Source organism: Lutra lutra, chromosome 1, assembly GCF_902655055.1.
Source record: "Lutra lutra chromosome 1, mLutLut1.2, whole genome shotgun sequence".
NCBI lineage: Eukaryota > Metazoa > Chordata > Mammalia > Carnivora > Mustelidae > Lutra > Lutra lutra.
The window spans coordinates 197,109,040-197,124,773 of NC_062278.1; the positions used below are offsets into that span (position 1 = coordinate 197,109,040).

Sequence of the window (15,734 nt, forward strand, 5' to 3'; positions counted from 1 at the left end):
GGTCATGATCCCAGGGTCCTGGGTTCAAGACCCACATTTGGCCTCCTGCTCAGCAGGAAGCTTGCTTCTCCCTCTCCCACTCCCCCTGCTGTGTTCCCTCTCTCGCGGTCTCCCTCTGTCAAATAAATAAATAAAATCTTAAAAAATAAACAAAACAAAATAAAAAAACCTTGAGGTAAAAAACAGCTGATAAAGGAGGCCTGGGGTCTCAAAGATCAGGCCTATTTTCGCTCTGGATGCTAAGAATCTTCCCCCTGAAGCCACATAACCATGTCTAAGACCAAAGGACAAGGCTCAAACCCAACAAGACCAGTACTTACCCCGGCCATAGGCCCTGGCTTTCTTCGGGTTGAGTTTGGGTTTAAGAGGAGCCCCAGGCTTGAGCTTGGCTTTGGGGAACTGGGACAGGTAAGTCATCACCGAGTGCTCGTCCACATCTGGATGAATAATTTCTTCAGGAGTGATGACCTAGAATAAAGCGTGGTATGTGAACGCCCAGAAAACAGTCAAGGATTTGCAAATGTGTCTTAGGCCAACCACTACAAATTGAAGAAACTGAGTCAAGCTCTAAATTAAGTGAAATTACATTAAAACAACATGCTAATGTAGTGTTTTTAACCTTTTAGAGGTGTCACTCTTCCTTTTGGAAGCTGAAGACCCCCTCCAGACACTTCTACATGTAATTTCCAGAGATGCACACCCTTCCCCGGGAAAAAAACTCACTCATCCCCCAGAGAAACTTTCCAAAAGGGGTAAGCTATATCACGTGAGAAGAAACAAATACACATCAGATTGGAGCTTATCACCAAAAAGCACATAAATTGTCCTTTTCCCTTATTCATCTTTTCATTGCCTCCATCTCTATTAACTCTGTAACTAATAAAAAATAGTCATAAAACAAAGAGACAATCCCGCAACATATTAAACTTGCGGTCTTGTTACAGACTTGGATGTTTGTATCTTCCCAAAGCTTTTTATTTTTTTTTAAAGCTTTTATTTCTTTGACAGAGACAGATCACAAGTAGGCAGAGAGGCAGGCAGAGAGAGGAGGAAGCAGGCTCCCTGCTGAGCAGAGAGCCCAATGCGGGACTTGATCCCAGGACCCTGAGACCATGACCTGAGCTGAAAGCAGAGGCTTTAACCCCCTGAGCCACCCAGACGCCCCCTCCCAAAGCTCTTATGCTGAAGCCCTAACCCCAGGATGATGGGATTAGCAGGCTCGGCCTTTGGGAGGTGAATAGGTTAAGATGAGGTCAGGAGGATGGAGCCCCCATGATGGGATTAGTGCCCTCATGAGAAGGGGAGGAAAGAGCAGACCTCTGTGTCTATGCCCTGTGAGGACACAGCAAGAAGCCACAGGTCTTCGAGTCACCAAGAGGGCCCTCCTCACCAAACACTGAATCTGCTTGCACCCTGCTCTTCGCCTTCCAGCTTCCAGGTACGAGAAATAAGCCCCTGCTGTTTACACCATCCAGTCTACCGTATTTTAGCAAACAGCAACCTGAGCTGACTAAAATGGGTTTCAGGACATTATGAGCTGTCCAAAGAAATAGGGAGGAATGAATTTCTCCTGAATGTAGCCTAGGAGCAAGATTATGCTCATGCTGGACAGGTGGCCCCCGCAGAGGCATCACAGCCTCAGGTCCACCACCTGACCCAGCCCTAAACAGTCACCAAAACAGCCCTCTGCCCCCAACTAGGGTGCTGAGGAGCTAAGGCACTACCCCTCAGACCCAAAAGAAGGCCCTGTCTCATGAACCAGGTTAACCAAATGCAGAGGAACAACTTCTATACCCTGCTTCCCTCACCCCACAGGAAAACAGAACAAAACAAACTGCCAGAGAACATTCTGAGAGTTAGCCTTCAGCAACAAAACAGCTACTTGGGTTTGAACAGTTGCCTTCACCCATTCCATGAAATGTAGGATGTGCGTTGATTTGGTATTTCTTCCAGGAAGCTCCTTCAACAACTGTACAGTGCCAACATCACACGAACGTCAAAAGGAGATGGTTTTAGGTTTAAGAGGAGATGAAAAACATACCACACCACTTATTAAGGATGGAAGAGCTAAGAAATGGGCCACGAAGCGGAGACATGATGTCAAAACCAAACCAAAGAAATACAGGAAAGTTTTTCTCCCTCCCGAGGGATCCTATTACAAAAGACATGGAACTCAGCTCTGAACACCAACTTAGACCATCATGTGACCTGGGGTGAGGTCATCCATCCATGGCACTGGCTCCCTACAACTGCTCTTAACCAGGGCTTCAAACATGGGAGTCTCAGGGAGTTTTTTAGCTTCCTTGGAAAACCCTGGAAGACAGCACCTCAATTACACAATGTGACTACTGCTGAAGGTGTCCAAGAGTTGCTCAATCTCCAAGTTCTCCTGTTATGTTCCTGTGATAGGATTATGAGCAATACAAATTTTTCCACAATTTCCAATAGTGGTAGGTTATCCCGGTTTAAATTTTTTTCAAAGTTCTAAGTCCTGTGACTTCCCCTAAGATATCAGATTTTAAAAAAGACTTTTTAAATATGTAAAAAGTGGTCAAATATTGGCTATTCCTTACAGTACAACCCAATCATTAAAGTCTACATTTGCAGTCTGGTGTTCCAAGATAGTCTTTAAGATCTTTGGAGCAAAATTACTATAAAATTTGCCACATGTGACAAAGAGCGATGTGAAGATTTTTGAACAATCTACAAGCACCCAAGTCAACGAGAACCTATTATTATGGGTAAACTGAGGAAGACGGGAGCGTGCGAGAGGCAGTACTCTTGGAAGGCTCATGCTGAGGAGGTCAGACTGCCTGCCAGACCCAAACAGGCATCCACAGAGTGCCAGAACAAGCTAGAGGGTGGAAACAGCCTCCGGGCACATGGCACTGCTTGTATGCCTACCTGTGGGACCCCGAGCCAGTCGTCTGCTTGCTGCATAGCTTCCCGTGCATTATCCACAGGCTTTTGTGGATCCCACGATTCCCAGTCTGGGCACAGACCTGTTAACGTAACACAAAAGATTCCGTTAATATTAGCTGACAGAAGAGATTAAAGGAAGCCCGTGCTTAAATTAAACCCCTTTGGTATCTTAATTCAGAGAACAATTTCTTCCAAAAATCACAGTCAATTAGATACTTTAAGGGCAAAAAGTATCACAGATAGGAGCCAAACTATTCTGAGACTAAGCTGAGACTTCTCTCTCAGGCCGTTGTTTTCTTGCATTAACAGAGAGATTATCCATTCCTTGAAGGTGTGGTAGATATAAATAAAGTCTGTAAAACTCCTTGGGCCTGGTGCCTTTTTGCAGGAAATTTTTTTTTTCTCCTACCACCTTCAAACTTCTGTACTCTGGTCACCAAATGTGTAGGATTCACACCAGCTGGATAGCCTACAACTAACTCAAATCTGACATTATCTACATGGAGACAGAGTCAGATCCTGCAGGTGAAGGGCTCAGGTCCATAAGACAGTCCCCCACCCCTTCCTCCACTTTGGAGATCAACTGCAAGTCCAGCTTACCACCTGGGCTTCTAACAGACCAGCTATAAATTGGAGGTTCCCACAACTCTTCCTCAACTCACTTACTAGAGTGGCTCACGGAACTCAGGAAAACAGTTTAAGTACTAGATTACCCATTTATTATAAAAGCATACAGCTCAAGCCCAACCAGATTAAAGAAATGCACATGGCAAGGTATGGGAGAAGGGGTATGGAGCACCTATCCCCTCTCAGCGTATACCACTCTCCTCGCACCTCCATGTGTTTACTGACCCGAAAGCTCCCCAAAATTTGTAGCTGGAGAAACTTTATGGAGGCTTCATTAGGTGAAGTAGGCAAGGACTGATTAAATCACTGGCCATTTGTGGTTAACTCAACCTCCAGCCCGTCCTTTCCGTGGAGGTCAAGAGATGGGACCAAAAGCTCTAACCCTCTTATCACATGGTTGGTTCTCCTGGCCCTACCCCATGCTTAGGGGCTGTCCAAAAGTCATCTCATTAACACAAACTCAGGTGTGGTTGAAAGGAATCATTATCATGGCTCTTATCACTTAAGAAATTCCAAGGGTTTTTGGAGCTCTGTGCCGAGAGAGGGACAAAGACCCCAATATCTATTTCTTATTCTAAGTCACAGTATCACAATCTGGTTCCTAGATACATCTAAAAAGACTACCTAGCATGCTATACTAGGTATAGCATTATACCTAGTATAATTCAAAAATCCACACGCCCAAAAGCCCAAACCTAGAATCATCTGAAAAACCTTTGTAATAAGCACAAGAAGTGTAGGACTGAAGTAAACATGCACCGATTCAAACTGGTGAAGAGGTATCTTAAAATGTGTCCATAGGTGGAAGCAACAAAGAAAGTGCCACGAAACTAAGGCTGAGCTCTTGACTTTGTTCTGGATAACACCAGCTGAGCGCCTCTAGAGGAAGAGTGAGGCCTGGAGTCTGTCCTCCCTCCCTATCCAATACAGACCAGCCAGCTCTGTTCATAGCATGGTAAGAACCATTAGCTTACTAAAAATGAAAGTGAACAGCATATATATGGAGTTTTCATAAACGGAAAATATGATTATTAGAGTAAATTTTTTATTAGAAACAATTCTGGTGGTGCATATAAACATGGGCTGGTTATTCTCTTGACTCTGTACCAGCAAACTCTACCCATCAACCTAAACGCTCCAGGGAGGATAACTACTGCGTTGGTGTGCGCTCAACCACTCAGAAAAGGGTGGGAAAACCTCCAACTGGATGCTGACCAAACACTATTTCATAGCAATGCAAAAAGAAAAGGGTGGAGAGAAAGCCATACATGGTCAAGCCAGCAGTCGGTAAAAATGGGTACTTTCCACTCAATGGAAGTTTTTGATTTTCATGCCAAGTCAACTAACAGGGCCATGTGCTTCTGCTAAAGTCAGTGGGAAACCCGGCACCAACTGTGGGAAGAAGCAGGACTTTGGATCTGAAAGCTAAACCAAGGACCGCTCCAAGAACTTCATTGGGAATTTGAGTAAATAACTGAGCTCAGTGTTCAGAAAGTCCATGGATACACCTAGAAGATAAACAGAGCCATTTTTAGTTCCCTTTGCTCTTACAATGGGCTAAAACTAGGAGAATACGCCAATCCCAGCAAACCCAGCTTTCCCAATGGAAAGCCAAGAGGCTTAAGGCCCACAAACCCCCATCCTGAAGAGATGGCTTAGGCAGCCTCGGACACTTACCCGGAGCACAGCTGTCCACTAAAGCCCCCAGAGCCTTGCCATCCTGCCAGTTCTGGTTAAAGTTGGTGATGGGCAAGTAGGGGATCTTGTTCTGAATCCACCCCAGCAGCCTCTGCTTTGGTGTCTGCTTCTTGGCATCATCGTCCCCTTCATCCTCCCACACGGGCATGGAAATAGAGTAGTGGAGGATCAGTGTCCATACCAGGCCCAAGATGAGCTTCAGGTTCCCATCCACGATGGCTTTGCTATCTGGGGAGAGAGGCACAGGCTTGAGATGGCACATTCCTCTGGGCTGTCAGGGAAATTCTCATCTGTTAGAGAACCACACACAACCATTTCACAATGAAAGGATGTAGAGTTAGGGGCGCCTGGGTGGCTCAGTGGGTTAAGCCTCTACCTTCAGCTCAGGTCATGGTCTCAGGGTCCTGGGATCGAGCCCCGCATCGGGCTCTCTGCTCAGCAGGGAGCCTGCTTCCCCCCGCCCTCTCTGTCTGCCTCTCTGCCTACTTGTGATCTCTGTGTCAAATAAATAAATAAAATCTTAAAAAAAGAAAAAGGAAGGTTGTAATGTTAGAATTTGCTTCAGAATACTTGAGGATGGGACTAGATAAAGTGAGATTCCAAAATGTTTACCAGTGTCACTGGATCACGTGTACATGAAAATGCATTACACTTTCCTCTCTTTGCCAAACCCAGGCCCCTTTTAGGAATCTTCTAGGAATCTCAGTGCTGCTGGTTTCTACCTTCTACTCCCTTGGATTCTCTGTGGCCCTCTATCCTCTGTCCTCTTTCCAACCTCTACCTACATCCATCAAAACCCAAACATTATCAACAAAATCTCCTCTCTCATTCTCTCCTCCTCTACCATCCCCCAACTTCCCCTATCTATCCCATCTCTCTCTTCCTCTGCCTCTCCTCACACTTCCCTTCCTATCTACTCCATCTCTCCCCTCTACCTCCTCCCACACACCTCCCCTCCTAAGCATTCACCCAATTTCCTTCACTCTTTCCCCACCAAACTCCCCTGCTGCAATCCCCCATTCTACCAGGACCCCAAACTGAAAACGTTAGAGCCATCTTGGACTTCTCCTTTAAATCCCAGGTTGTTGTTTCTACAACACATCAATTCCCTCTCTACCTACATCTCTCGGCAAATCCTTTTCTCCACCTTCCTAATAAATATGGGCCCCTCTCCACCCCGATTCCTCGACAGCCATGAAGCTGAACCCTGTTCGTATAACCTTAGAATATCTTTCTGCTCATGGGACGTGTGGGTGGCTCAGTCGTTGAGCATCCACCTTCAGCTCAGGCCATGATCCCAGAGTCCTGGGACTGAGTCCCACATGGTGCTCCTTGCTCAATGGGGAGCCTGCTTCTTCCTGTTCGTCCCCCTACTTGTGCTCTCTCCACCACCAGCCCCCTGACAAATAAATAAATTTTTAAAAAAGAAGAAGAAGAACTATCTTTCTGGTCAGGTACCTCTGTGCTTCCAAATTCACCAATGGTCCCAACTGCCCACAGTTGCACACATCCTTACACATACAGCACCCTCGGAACCCCCAAAGCCAGCCTTTTTCACCCTTGTCACCCCCGCCCACCACAGTTCACACTGCAGACACACAGACCCCTCACTCCTAGACCACATCCTGCTTTGAACCCCTAGGATATCTCCATGTGTTCTATATTCCCTTTGATGAAAAGTCCCTTCAACCACTCCCTCCTCTGGGACAACCCTGGGCTCCTCATTCAAGGGCCAGATCCAACAGTGGGTGGTGTTTTGCTCCCATCAGCATGTGGGTGACTGTGCCAGGGCCCTCTCAAGATGAAAACCAAGCCTGCGAGCCCCCATTCCAGACTACGAGCCCCTGCTGGGGAGTAACTGAGCCTCTGTCATCTTGGAGCTAGCTCCAAGATGGTGTCCCATCCACCCATCCACCACAAACCACCTGCATGTCGGTCAAACACACGCCGGACTGCACTTCATGAAACCCAGCAATGACCACATGAGAAACACACACCTGCTCATAAGGAGTAAACGGCTCGCCACTTAAAACATAGAGGCTTTTTTTTTTTTTTTTTTTAAATTAGCCTGTTTATTGTTAGTCCTCTTACAACAAACGAACCTCGTAACAGGGCACACCCAAACCCACAAAAACCAAAGGTAGCTTTATGGTTGCAGATCTAATCATAATAAAACTTGATCCTGTAAAACTGTGCAGTGTAAAGATTATCATGAACTGGCTGGTAAGACCGCCTAGAATTTTTAAAAATATATTTATTTTTATTTTTTTGTCAGAGAGAGAGAGGAGCAGGCAGAGGGAGAAGCAGGCTCCCTGCTGAGCAAGGAGCCCGCTGCAGGACTTGATCTCGGGATGCTGGGATCATGGCCCAAGCCCAAGGCAGACATGCTGAGCCACCCAAGTGTCCTAAGACAATCTAAATTTGAGCAATCCTCACTCAAAGTTAAGGTGCCCAGAGATTTTCTATGTAATGAATTGTATAAATAATAACTTTGAAGCAGGACAGTCCATGTAATTCAAGGGGCCCAGCAACAAATGAAAATACAAGACTCCTTGTCCAAAAATATTATGAATTTCAGGATGGCAGCAGCAGAAGTTTAAAGCAAGTACAAAAGCCTCCTCAGAGCAAGGCCCCATTCTGGATGGCCGTGAAGCGCCCTCTGCCTCTGAGGTCCTGTGGTCAATAAGGTAGCAATGAGATGCACAAAACGCTTGACCATGAACAGAACTTGGACATCCAAGGAATGAATCCCACCTTACTGTCCATATGTTTCTCCAGGTGACAGCCCTCGACCGTGACGGAATTTTTCTGATTAGATGTCCTGTTATAAGGTTGTCTTTGAAGTGCTGCTGATTACTGAGTTACTACCTACCAACTTTAAGAAATTCCAGGTCAAACAATTTTCCATGCCAGCTGCAACTACAGGGAGAAGAACAGTCCTCAGAAGGGTGGGGGGCAGGGGCAGGAAGGACACCAAGTGTGTGCACGCTTATCGTTAGGGTACCGGTGGTGGACCACGTAGGGTCTGTCCTTGCACCAGGCAGGATCGGAAGGGGCCTACAAGTCTCACCCAGCCACAAGCATCAGACAGCAAAGTTCAGCTTTCCTGAGTTATGTGTTAAATGCTTTTCAAATGCAAACTTGCAGATCTGATCCATAAATCAAAACACGAAACCAGTTTGCTCTATTTTTACCCAGCTTATATTACACGTGTTGGTCTAAAGGAATGAGACAGGAGTCTTTTTCGAAAAAGATCTGGGGGGAAATATGACCCAGTAAAAGTCTGAGCCAAATGTATGAAAAATACAATGCCCAGAACTTCTGTTTCCAATGAATTCAAGGTGGGTGTCCAAACGGGAAAGCCCCCATTAAGGTCTCATTGGGATAAATGATACTTTTGTTCTGCTAGTCTAAGAAGCTGGAGAAAGAACAGTCCTCACTCCAAAAGTGATTTTGACAGGTGAAGGTTCAAATGCTTTACAGAACTCTTGGAACAATAAAAAGATGGCAGCTTGCCCAAAAGGTCTCCCCCTTTCCCACCCACATGAAACAGGAGACTCCCAGCGCCTTGAAAATGAAATGCTACAGAGCATCCCAGGGTCGAAGTCGGACCATCACAGCCGACGACAGGTTTTTCAAATGCGTGCGCTCTGTGATGTTTATGTCGGGTATAAACATGGAACAGAAATAATGTAAAAGGAAGAAAGGCCAGGTCAGCGGGAAGCCTCCCTGGAAGGATTCCACCTCATTGACAGACTTTCTGGAATAAAATAATAAGCCAACGCCCGCCACGCCTGCAGGACCTCCTAGAATCGACTTAGATTGCTGGTGGGTTGGAATCTGGCCACAGGTTTCTCCTCCCCAGATCCAACCAATCCCAATTCCCATGGAACTGGGCCTGGCTCTGGACAGCATGACCCTCAAACCACACACCCCCTCTGGAACTACTTAAAATTACCCAGCATTGCTTCCAAGGGAGAGCCGTGGCTTTTGTTCTTTTTCTTTTTTAATAGCTAGTAAGTTAATTTGAGCTACGGCAAGTTCCAGGACAGAATGTTTTCGCGTACCTTCTCTACACCGGTTACCCAGTCCTCCCTGAGCAGCAATTAGGAATGGGCAACATTTACCGGGGAGGAAACCAGCTATTTTTAGACACCTTTGGAAGCATTGTGGAAACATCTACTGTGTAGACAAGATCCTCCCAGGAAGGGCGATGGTGATCTTTCCCTCTCTCCTACCAAGAGGGCAGTGTCCACACAACTACCTGCGTGCCCGCCACAGTCCCCACGCTGACTTCCCCTCCTATTACTGAGGGCAGCGTGGTGGGGGGCCAGAAGATGCCTGAGCGAACACCATCCCACAGTTTTGCCCTCCTGAGTCAGAACAACAGGTCCTCCATTAGCCACAACAGAACAGCTCACTGCTAGGTGAGTAATAGCCCACACGGGGCTACAGGTTGAAGGAGACGAAGTTTCAGAAAAACTCCTGCGCATATGCTTGGGGAAGAGCATGCAGGCCATGCTCCAACTATGATTGGGCCATCTGGAGAGGGATCTGCCACACACGCTGCTCCCCACCCTCTCATCTCTGTTATGCTCGGAAAGGCTGTGGGGCACAACAGCTGGAATCAGCCGCTCAACTAGACATGTCACTCTGAACAACCCATCCATCCTCGCTGGGCTACAGAACACCAAGAGTTGAGCACAAGGCCAGGTACAGGGCGGGTGCTGAACAGTACCTCCCTCCCTTTCCTTACTCCTTCACCTCATCATACCTGAGTACCTGCTGCATGCCCAACACACTTCCACAGAGCCGGAAGCCCAGAAGCTAAATCCCAGGTTTGCAGGCAAGCAGGAAACGAAAGGAGAGATAGTACTTTGTGAATTAAGAGGAGGGTGAGGTGTTCCATGTGTCACTTCTCTGGGTCAAGCAATTCATTACAAGGGTCGTGAGTCTCTGAGGTCCCTGATCTCCTGTTCTGGGAGGAGGCTGACCCACACACTGCGGTGAAACCAGGACACGTGAGGTAAGTGTCAGGGGTCCCTTCTTGGGCTGAGTGCTTTAGCGAGACCCAAACGGCCTGAGATCCCCAGACAGAAACCAAGAACCACCAAGGAACCCAACTATGGATCATTTATCAGACCTCCCTGAAAGAGAACACCTTACAGATAGCAGCCCACAAGAGCCCGAGGTCTGGCCCCTTCTTGACTTCCCAATGTCACAGTGCCCCAGGGGTTAACCTTGGGTTAACCTTGATCTCCCGCCTCCGCGAGGGCTTACTCTGGGACTCCTTCCCCACCTCTGCTGACCTGGTTAATGCCTCTTCTACATCCAACTCTGCAACCCTGGAATAGGTCCCTGGTTCAACATGCCCTCCTCTTCCAGTGGAATGGCTGCATCAGCCTCCCCTGCTCAAAGCACCAGCTCTGCAAAGGCGGGAACAGGCTCTTCTGCTCCCCGAAGCATGGACACTTGGCTGTTGGGGGGACAGGCTGCCACATGCACAGCCCTCCCCACTGGGTGCTCACTAGGACACAGCTGCTCTCACTGAGTGGATGCAGAAGTCCACATACAGTCTTTCAGACCGAATGCTAACCTGCTCCTGATGGTAACCACCTCTGCACCCCCAGCAGGCAACAGAGCATGTGGCACAGGAAGACAGCTGGGCGGGGGAGGGGAGAGGGTGTGTGAACACCACTACATTGGCAATAGAGCCATGGCCAAGTGATCTGATCCCAGAGTGCCTCAGTGACCTTCCCTGGAAGCTGGGGACAATGCTGGAGCAGGAGTACAGAGGGGCTGGGAAGCCCACACATGGGGTCACATGTCTCCAGCCCTCAGAACCCCCCCTCAGCTGGCACTGAATGCTGGTATTATTACTATTATTCTTATACCCCTGACTTCAACATGCTTTTATCAACCTTGATCCAAAAAGAACAAAGGCCGAAGGAAAAAGTGAAAGCTTAGCCGTTTAAGGTGGTGACATCCACATCTGCCCTGGGGTTTCCTGTCAGCCCTGACAGCTTGGGTAAGCCAACCACAGCGGCATCCTGTGCGGGACTGCCCCACGGTAACCCCACATGGCAGCGCTCACATCACCTGGGCCCAGGAGCCAGGTGGCAGAACTGGGGCTCACGGGCCTCCCGGGTTGGCTTTACAGTTTCTCCCCATCCTTCATTCCTCCCCAGCCTCAACCAACTGTGGCTGAATTGCTGGCCTCAGTTGTGCAAACAAGAGGACACCTTCAACTGAAAGAAGGCAGTTCACCACGGTCCTCAGTTTCTCAGCTGCCACCTGTTCCTGAGGCCATGGTGAGGAGAGCCTTCTCAATCTGCTGTCCGGTGCTGGGGTGCATTTCTGGGAACCCGACAGTCCTTCCATCCGTACAGTGGTGGCAGACTGCACATACCTCGGCAGGGCTATGTACCTGCCCAGACGGCTCTGGGCAGGATGAAGGGGCCAGGCCAGCATCTCTCCTGCTCAGGGTTTCATCTACAGCCTGAACCCATCCAAAGGCAAGACAGACTTACAACAACGTGGCTCATACTGCCGATGGTTGAGGGGTTCTGCGGTGAAGGTCACCAAAACCCTACTGCCCCTTTTCCCAGGCATGCAGCTGCCAGCTGGATGTCCCTTCCCAGCCTCCCTTGCAGCTCAGCGGCAGGCTGCTCTGCCAATGGACGGTGAGCAGAGAGAAGTGCGCTAACACTTTATGGCCCTGGGCTGGGGTGCCTCCTCCAAGCACTCCCTCCTACAGCCAGCCAGAGCCTCTGACCTGACGGTCACTTAGATCTGACCTGCCCTCAGGGGAGCCAGCCAAGGTGATAGAAGGAAACTGGGTCCCAGATTAGGGTGTCCTGACAACTGGAAGACTGAAAAAAGTCACCGTATTTGGGGTTTGTCGTTGTTGTTTTTCAATCTCTTTGTTACAGCTGTTTAACTATAACAAGAGGATGTTCTGGGCCCTGAGGCCCTGAAGTCACAGACCACAATGACATAAGTGTGGATTGGGGTACTTGGGTCAGCTGCATTTCTGATCCTTCTTCTAACTCAGGAACTCTCAAAGATGACAAAGGAGCTAACAGCTTTCACACGCCACTATGTCAGGGTTCAGTTAACAAAGAGTCCACGTGGAAGACCTTTTTAAGTTAGTTCATTTTTCAAGAGATGATACCATAGACCAGGGGTGGCAAATGGTATCGGCATGTGAAGTGAAGACCCTCTCAGTGTGCTCAGAATCAGAAAGATTCTGAGGCCCTATATGGGGTCAGCAGGAGAGAAAATCGATTACCAATCTCTGTCCTGAACAGGCACAGGGAATGGAGGCTCAGGGAGGCAGAATTGTGCAGATTAGCCATGCCTGCCCTGGGCACGGCATGGGGAGTAGTGGCTGGGTCTCTACAACAGAACTGAGTAAACACTGCCAGATCCCTGATTTGAGATTTCTACTATAGGCCCATAACACATTCCTTATGCATAACCTCAGACTTCAAATTTCCTACTTTGCCAACTATTCCTTCTGTTTTCTCTCACTAGCTGGACTACTTTTGCCTGGAATAATTGGAACAAATAAATTATTTCATAAATACCTTACTTTTATTTTGGTGAAGAGTTTTTGGTGGACACTCAGATCACAGATACTATGACAGTGTCTTGCTTCCTAATTTATCCCAAACCCCAGATTTTCTGGTTAAGAGGCATCCTTTATTTAAAATGTGCAATTGCATCCCTGAGTGGGTTTCCAAATGCCACTTCTGAAAAGTGCTTACCACTTCTGGGAATTACTTTCTATCCAGGGACAAAGTCACACAGAACTAAAATGAGATAGGTATATGAATGGGCCTAGAACTTAGTAAGTCCCTTCCAACTAGTATGACTGGGATAGCCTTAAAAAGTTAGGACAAGGATTCTAGCCTTGTTATAAGGATTAAAGAAAGAAGGAAAAAAGACAAGACACTCCAAAATGGTCAAAGCAATGTATGCCACACTAGGTTTTTGATCTTGAAGCCACAGGCCTCCTAAGTGAGTGGTAGGATGAGAGCCCCAGGGACCCCTGAGCCTGGGCAGGGAGAAGAAGAGCCTGGAGTCCAGCCTCTGGGAGGCACCAGGAAACCCCAGTGTGAGCTCCAAAGTTCTCAGCATGGCGGTGTCTGTCTCTCGCTCCTCGTTTCCAGCCACCACAACTCTGAGAACATGGCCAGCTGAAGTAATAAACGCGGTCTGTGAATGGAGGTATCGGCTCTGACTCCAGCTCAGGCTCACCTGAAACAGTCCTCCAGCTCAGTCTGTTGTGTGGCAAGACCCCCTCACTGGAAACAGAGCTCACGGCCCACCCTGTGCACACGAGTGCAGCCCACAGGGGAACCCTTGGAGAAAGAGCGTGACCGCAGGAGGAACCACGCCAGGAAAAGATGGCTAAGCCCCTCCCCTCTTAACATCAAGAACAACCATATGGTGACAGCAGCTCCCTCACTTCCAGACCTGGCCCCTGGGCCCAGCCCTGTGCCACATGCATCACCTTCCATGACCCTCCTTGTGACTCCACCAGGGCTTCTTTATGGTTCATCTCATCTTACACATGAGACGACAGAGGGCCACAGAGGCACTGGCCAAAAGTAACACAGAGGAAGAACCTACATTTAAACCCAGTTCTCTCTGTTGCACGAGCCCAAACCTCCCTACTTCCCTGAATGCACACTGACAGCTCCATTCGGTGAGTGGAACAGGACACACATTTCACTGATGAGGAGGAGACACACCCTTGGGACCCAATGCTGGTGAGCTGTGGGCTTGGGAGGGGAACCCAGGCAGGGCCTCTGACCCCGTAACTGCCCCAGTCATTCCCACAGTCCCAAACTGTCAAGATTTTGGCAGAAAAATGTGGACAGACAGCACAGAAGGTGACAGCACCAGGCCTGGGTGGTGCAAACAGGAGTCAGACATGGATTATTTCAGTCCCCGTGTCTCAGGCATGAGTCAGCCTCTACTACACCCTAGGAACTGGGGATTCCAATGTCCCAGCATCTGGGAGGTCCGCCACACAGGCCCTCCTGCTCAGCCTGGGAAGTTGGGGAGGATGGCAGAAGACACAGCTCAGCACTCATTTCCTCAAACCTGCTCAACTGCCATTTCTCTGGAAAATAGAAATTAGGGTCACTTAGCTACATGAAAGCTCAATTTGTTCTATTCATCTGGTCTCGTACCCAACAAATACATCCTGCCTACCAAATGCCAGGCCCTGTGCTGGCTACAAATTTTATTTTTATCTAAGGACAATAAGTTAAATTGGCTTTAAAATGCTCCACAAAGAGATGACAACATTATTATAATGAAAACCATCCGCCATCCCCCTATTCGCCCCCCACTCCTGCAACCCTGCCCCAGGGCAAGACATCAAAGATTTTTTTTTTTTTTTTAAGATTTTATTTATTTATTTAACAGAGAGAGAGAAAGATAGAGAGATCACAAGTAGGCAGAACAGCAGGCAGAGAGACAGGGGGAAGCACGCTCCCTGCTAAGCAGAGAGCCCGATGCGGGGCTCGATCCCAGGACCCTGAGACGATGACCTTGAGCTGAAGGCAGAGGCTTAACCCACTGAGCAGCCCAGGCACAGACACTAAAAATCTTTTAAGGAGAAAAAAGAAAATTTTTTTCTCTTTTTGCCTTTTGTCTTTCATGCTAAGCTATATTTCTTGAAGTCTTTTTTTTTTCCTTTTATAATTAAGAGTAAAAGGTAAAAAATAATAATGTTGATGACTAGGACAGGTATTCATCCCTCCACTGCTAGCATATAAAAGTTGAGCCTTGTTACAAAAAAGATCAAGGTAAGGGCACCTGGGTGGCTCAGCTGTTGAGCGTCTGCCTTCGTCTGCCTTCGGCTTGAGTCATGATCCCAGGGTGCTGGGATCCAGCTCTGGATTGGGCTCCCTGCTCAGCAGGAAGCCTGCTTCTCCCTCTCCCACTCCCCCTGCTATGCTCCTTCTCTCGCTGTGTCTCTCTCTGTCAAATAAATAAATAAAATCTTAAAAAAAAAAAAAAAAAGAATTAGATCAAGGTGGTTTCCTTGGTTTGAAAGGGGAGAAATCAGTTCGCATCCCACCCTCACCCCACCCCCATAGCTCACCTCATGTTACAACTCATATAAGCCTGTTATAGAGATGGCAGCCTGCCCAAAGATTGTGAAGTCATAAATAGAACAAAACTCCCAATTTAAAGTCTTGAATAGGAACCAAGCTGAGGGAAATTCCAAATAATTTATAACTGCTGGCTCCCATCATTACCAACAGAAAAAGGATGAGGTTGGGAGAAAAGAAATTCTCAAAGGACAGATACAGGGAGGGGCTTTACCTGTATGGGCACTTTTTCAGATAGTTGCCCCACTGGCGAGTTTGTACCCCCAAATTTGAATCTTCACCCAGAATTACATGAGGAGGCCTCTGGACACACATCCACTGTGCCACAACAAAGTCCACTGGGCCCAGACCCAG

At 48.0% G+C, this 15,734-nt stretch overlaps 1 protein-coding gene across 3 annotated transcripts in view; it reads right to left on the reverse strand.

Moving 5' to 3' along the window:
• The window catches only part of FLNB (filamin B), a 145,194-nt gene that overhangs the window by 81,753 nt on the left and 47,707 nt on the right, over window positions 1-15,734 (reverse strand). For all 3 annotated transcript variants that reach the window (XM_047691063.1, XM_047691055.1, XM_047691047.1), the window contains exons 2-4: window positions 5,227-5,475; window positions 2,905-3,002; window positions 321-468 (exon numbers count right to left, since the gene is read on the reverse strand). In XM_047691063.1, coding sequence (XP_047547019.1) covers window positions 321-468; window positions 2,905-3,002; window positions 5,227-5,475 — 495 coding nt within the window. The remainder of the gene's footprint in view (window positions 1-320; window positions 469-2,904; window positions 3,003-5,226; window positions 5,476-15,734) is intronic.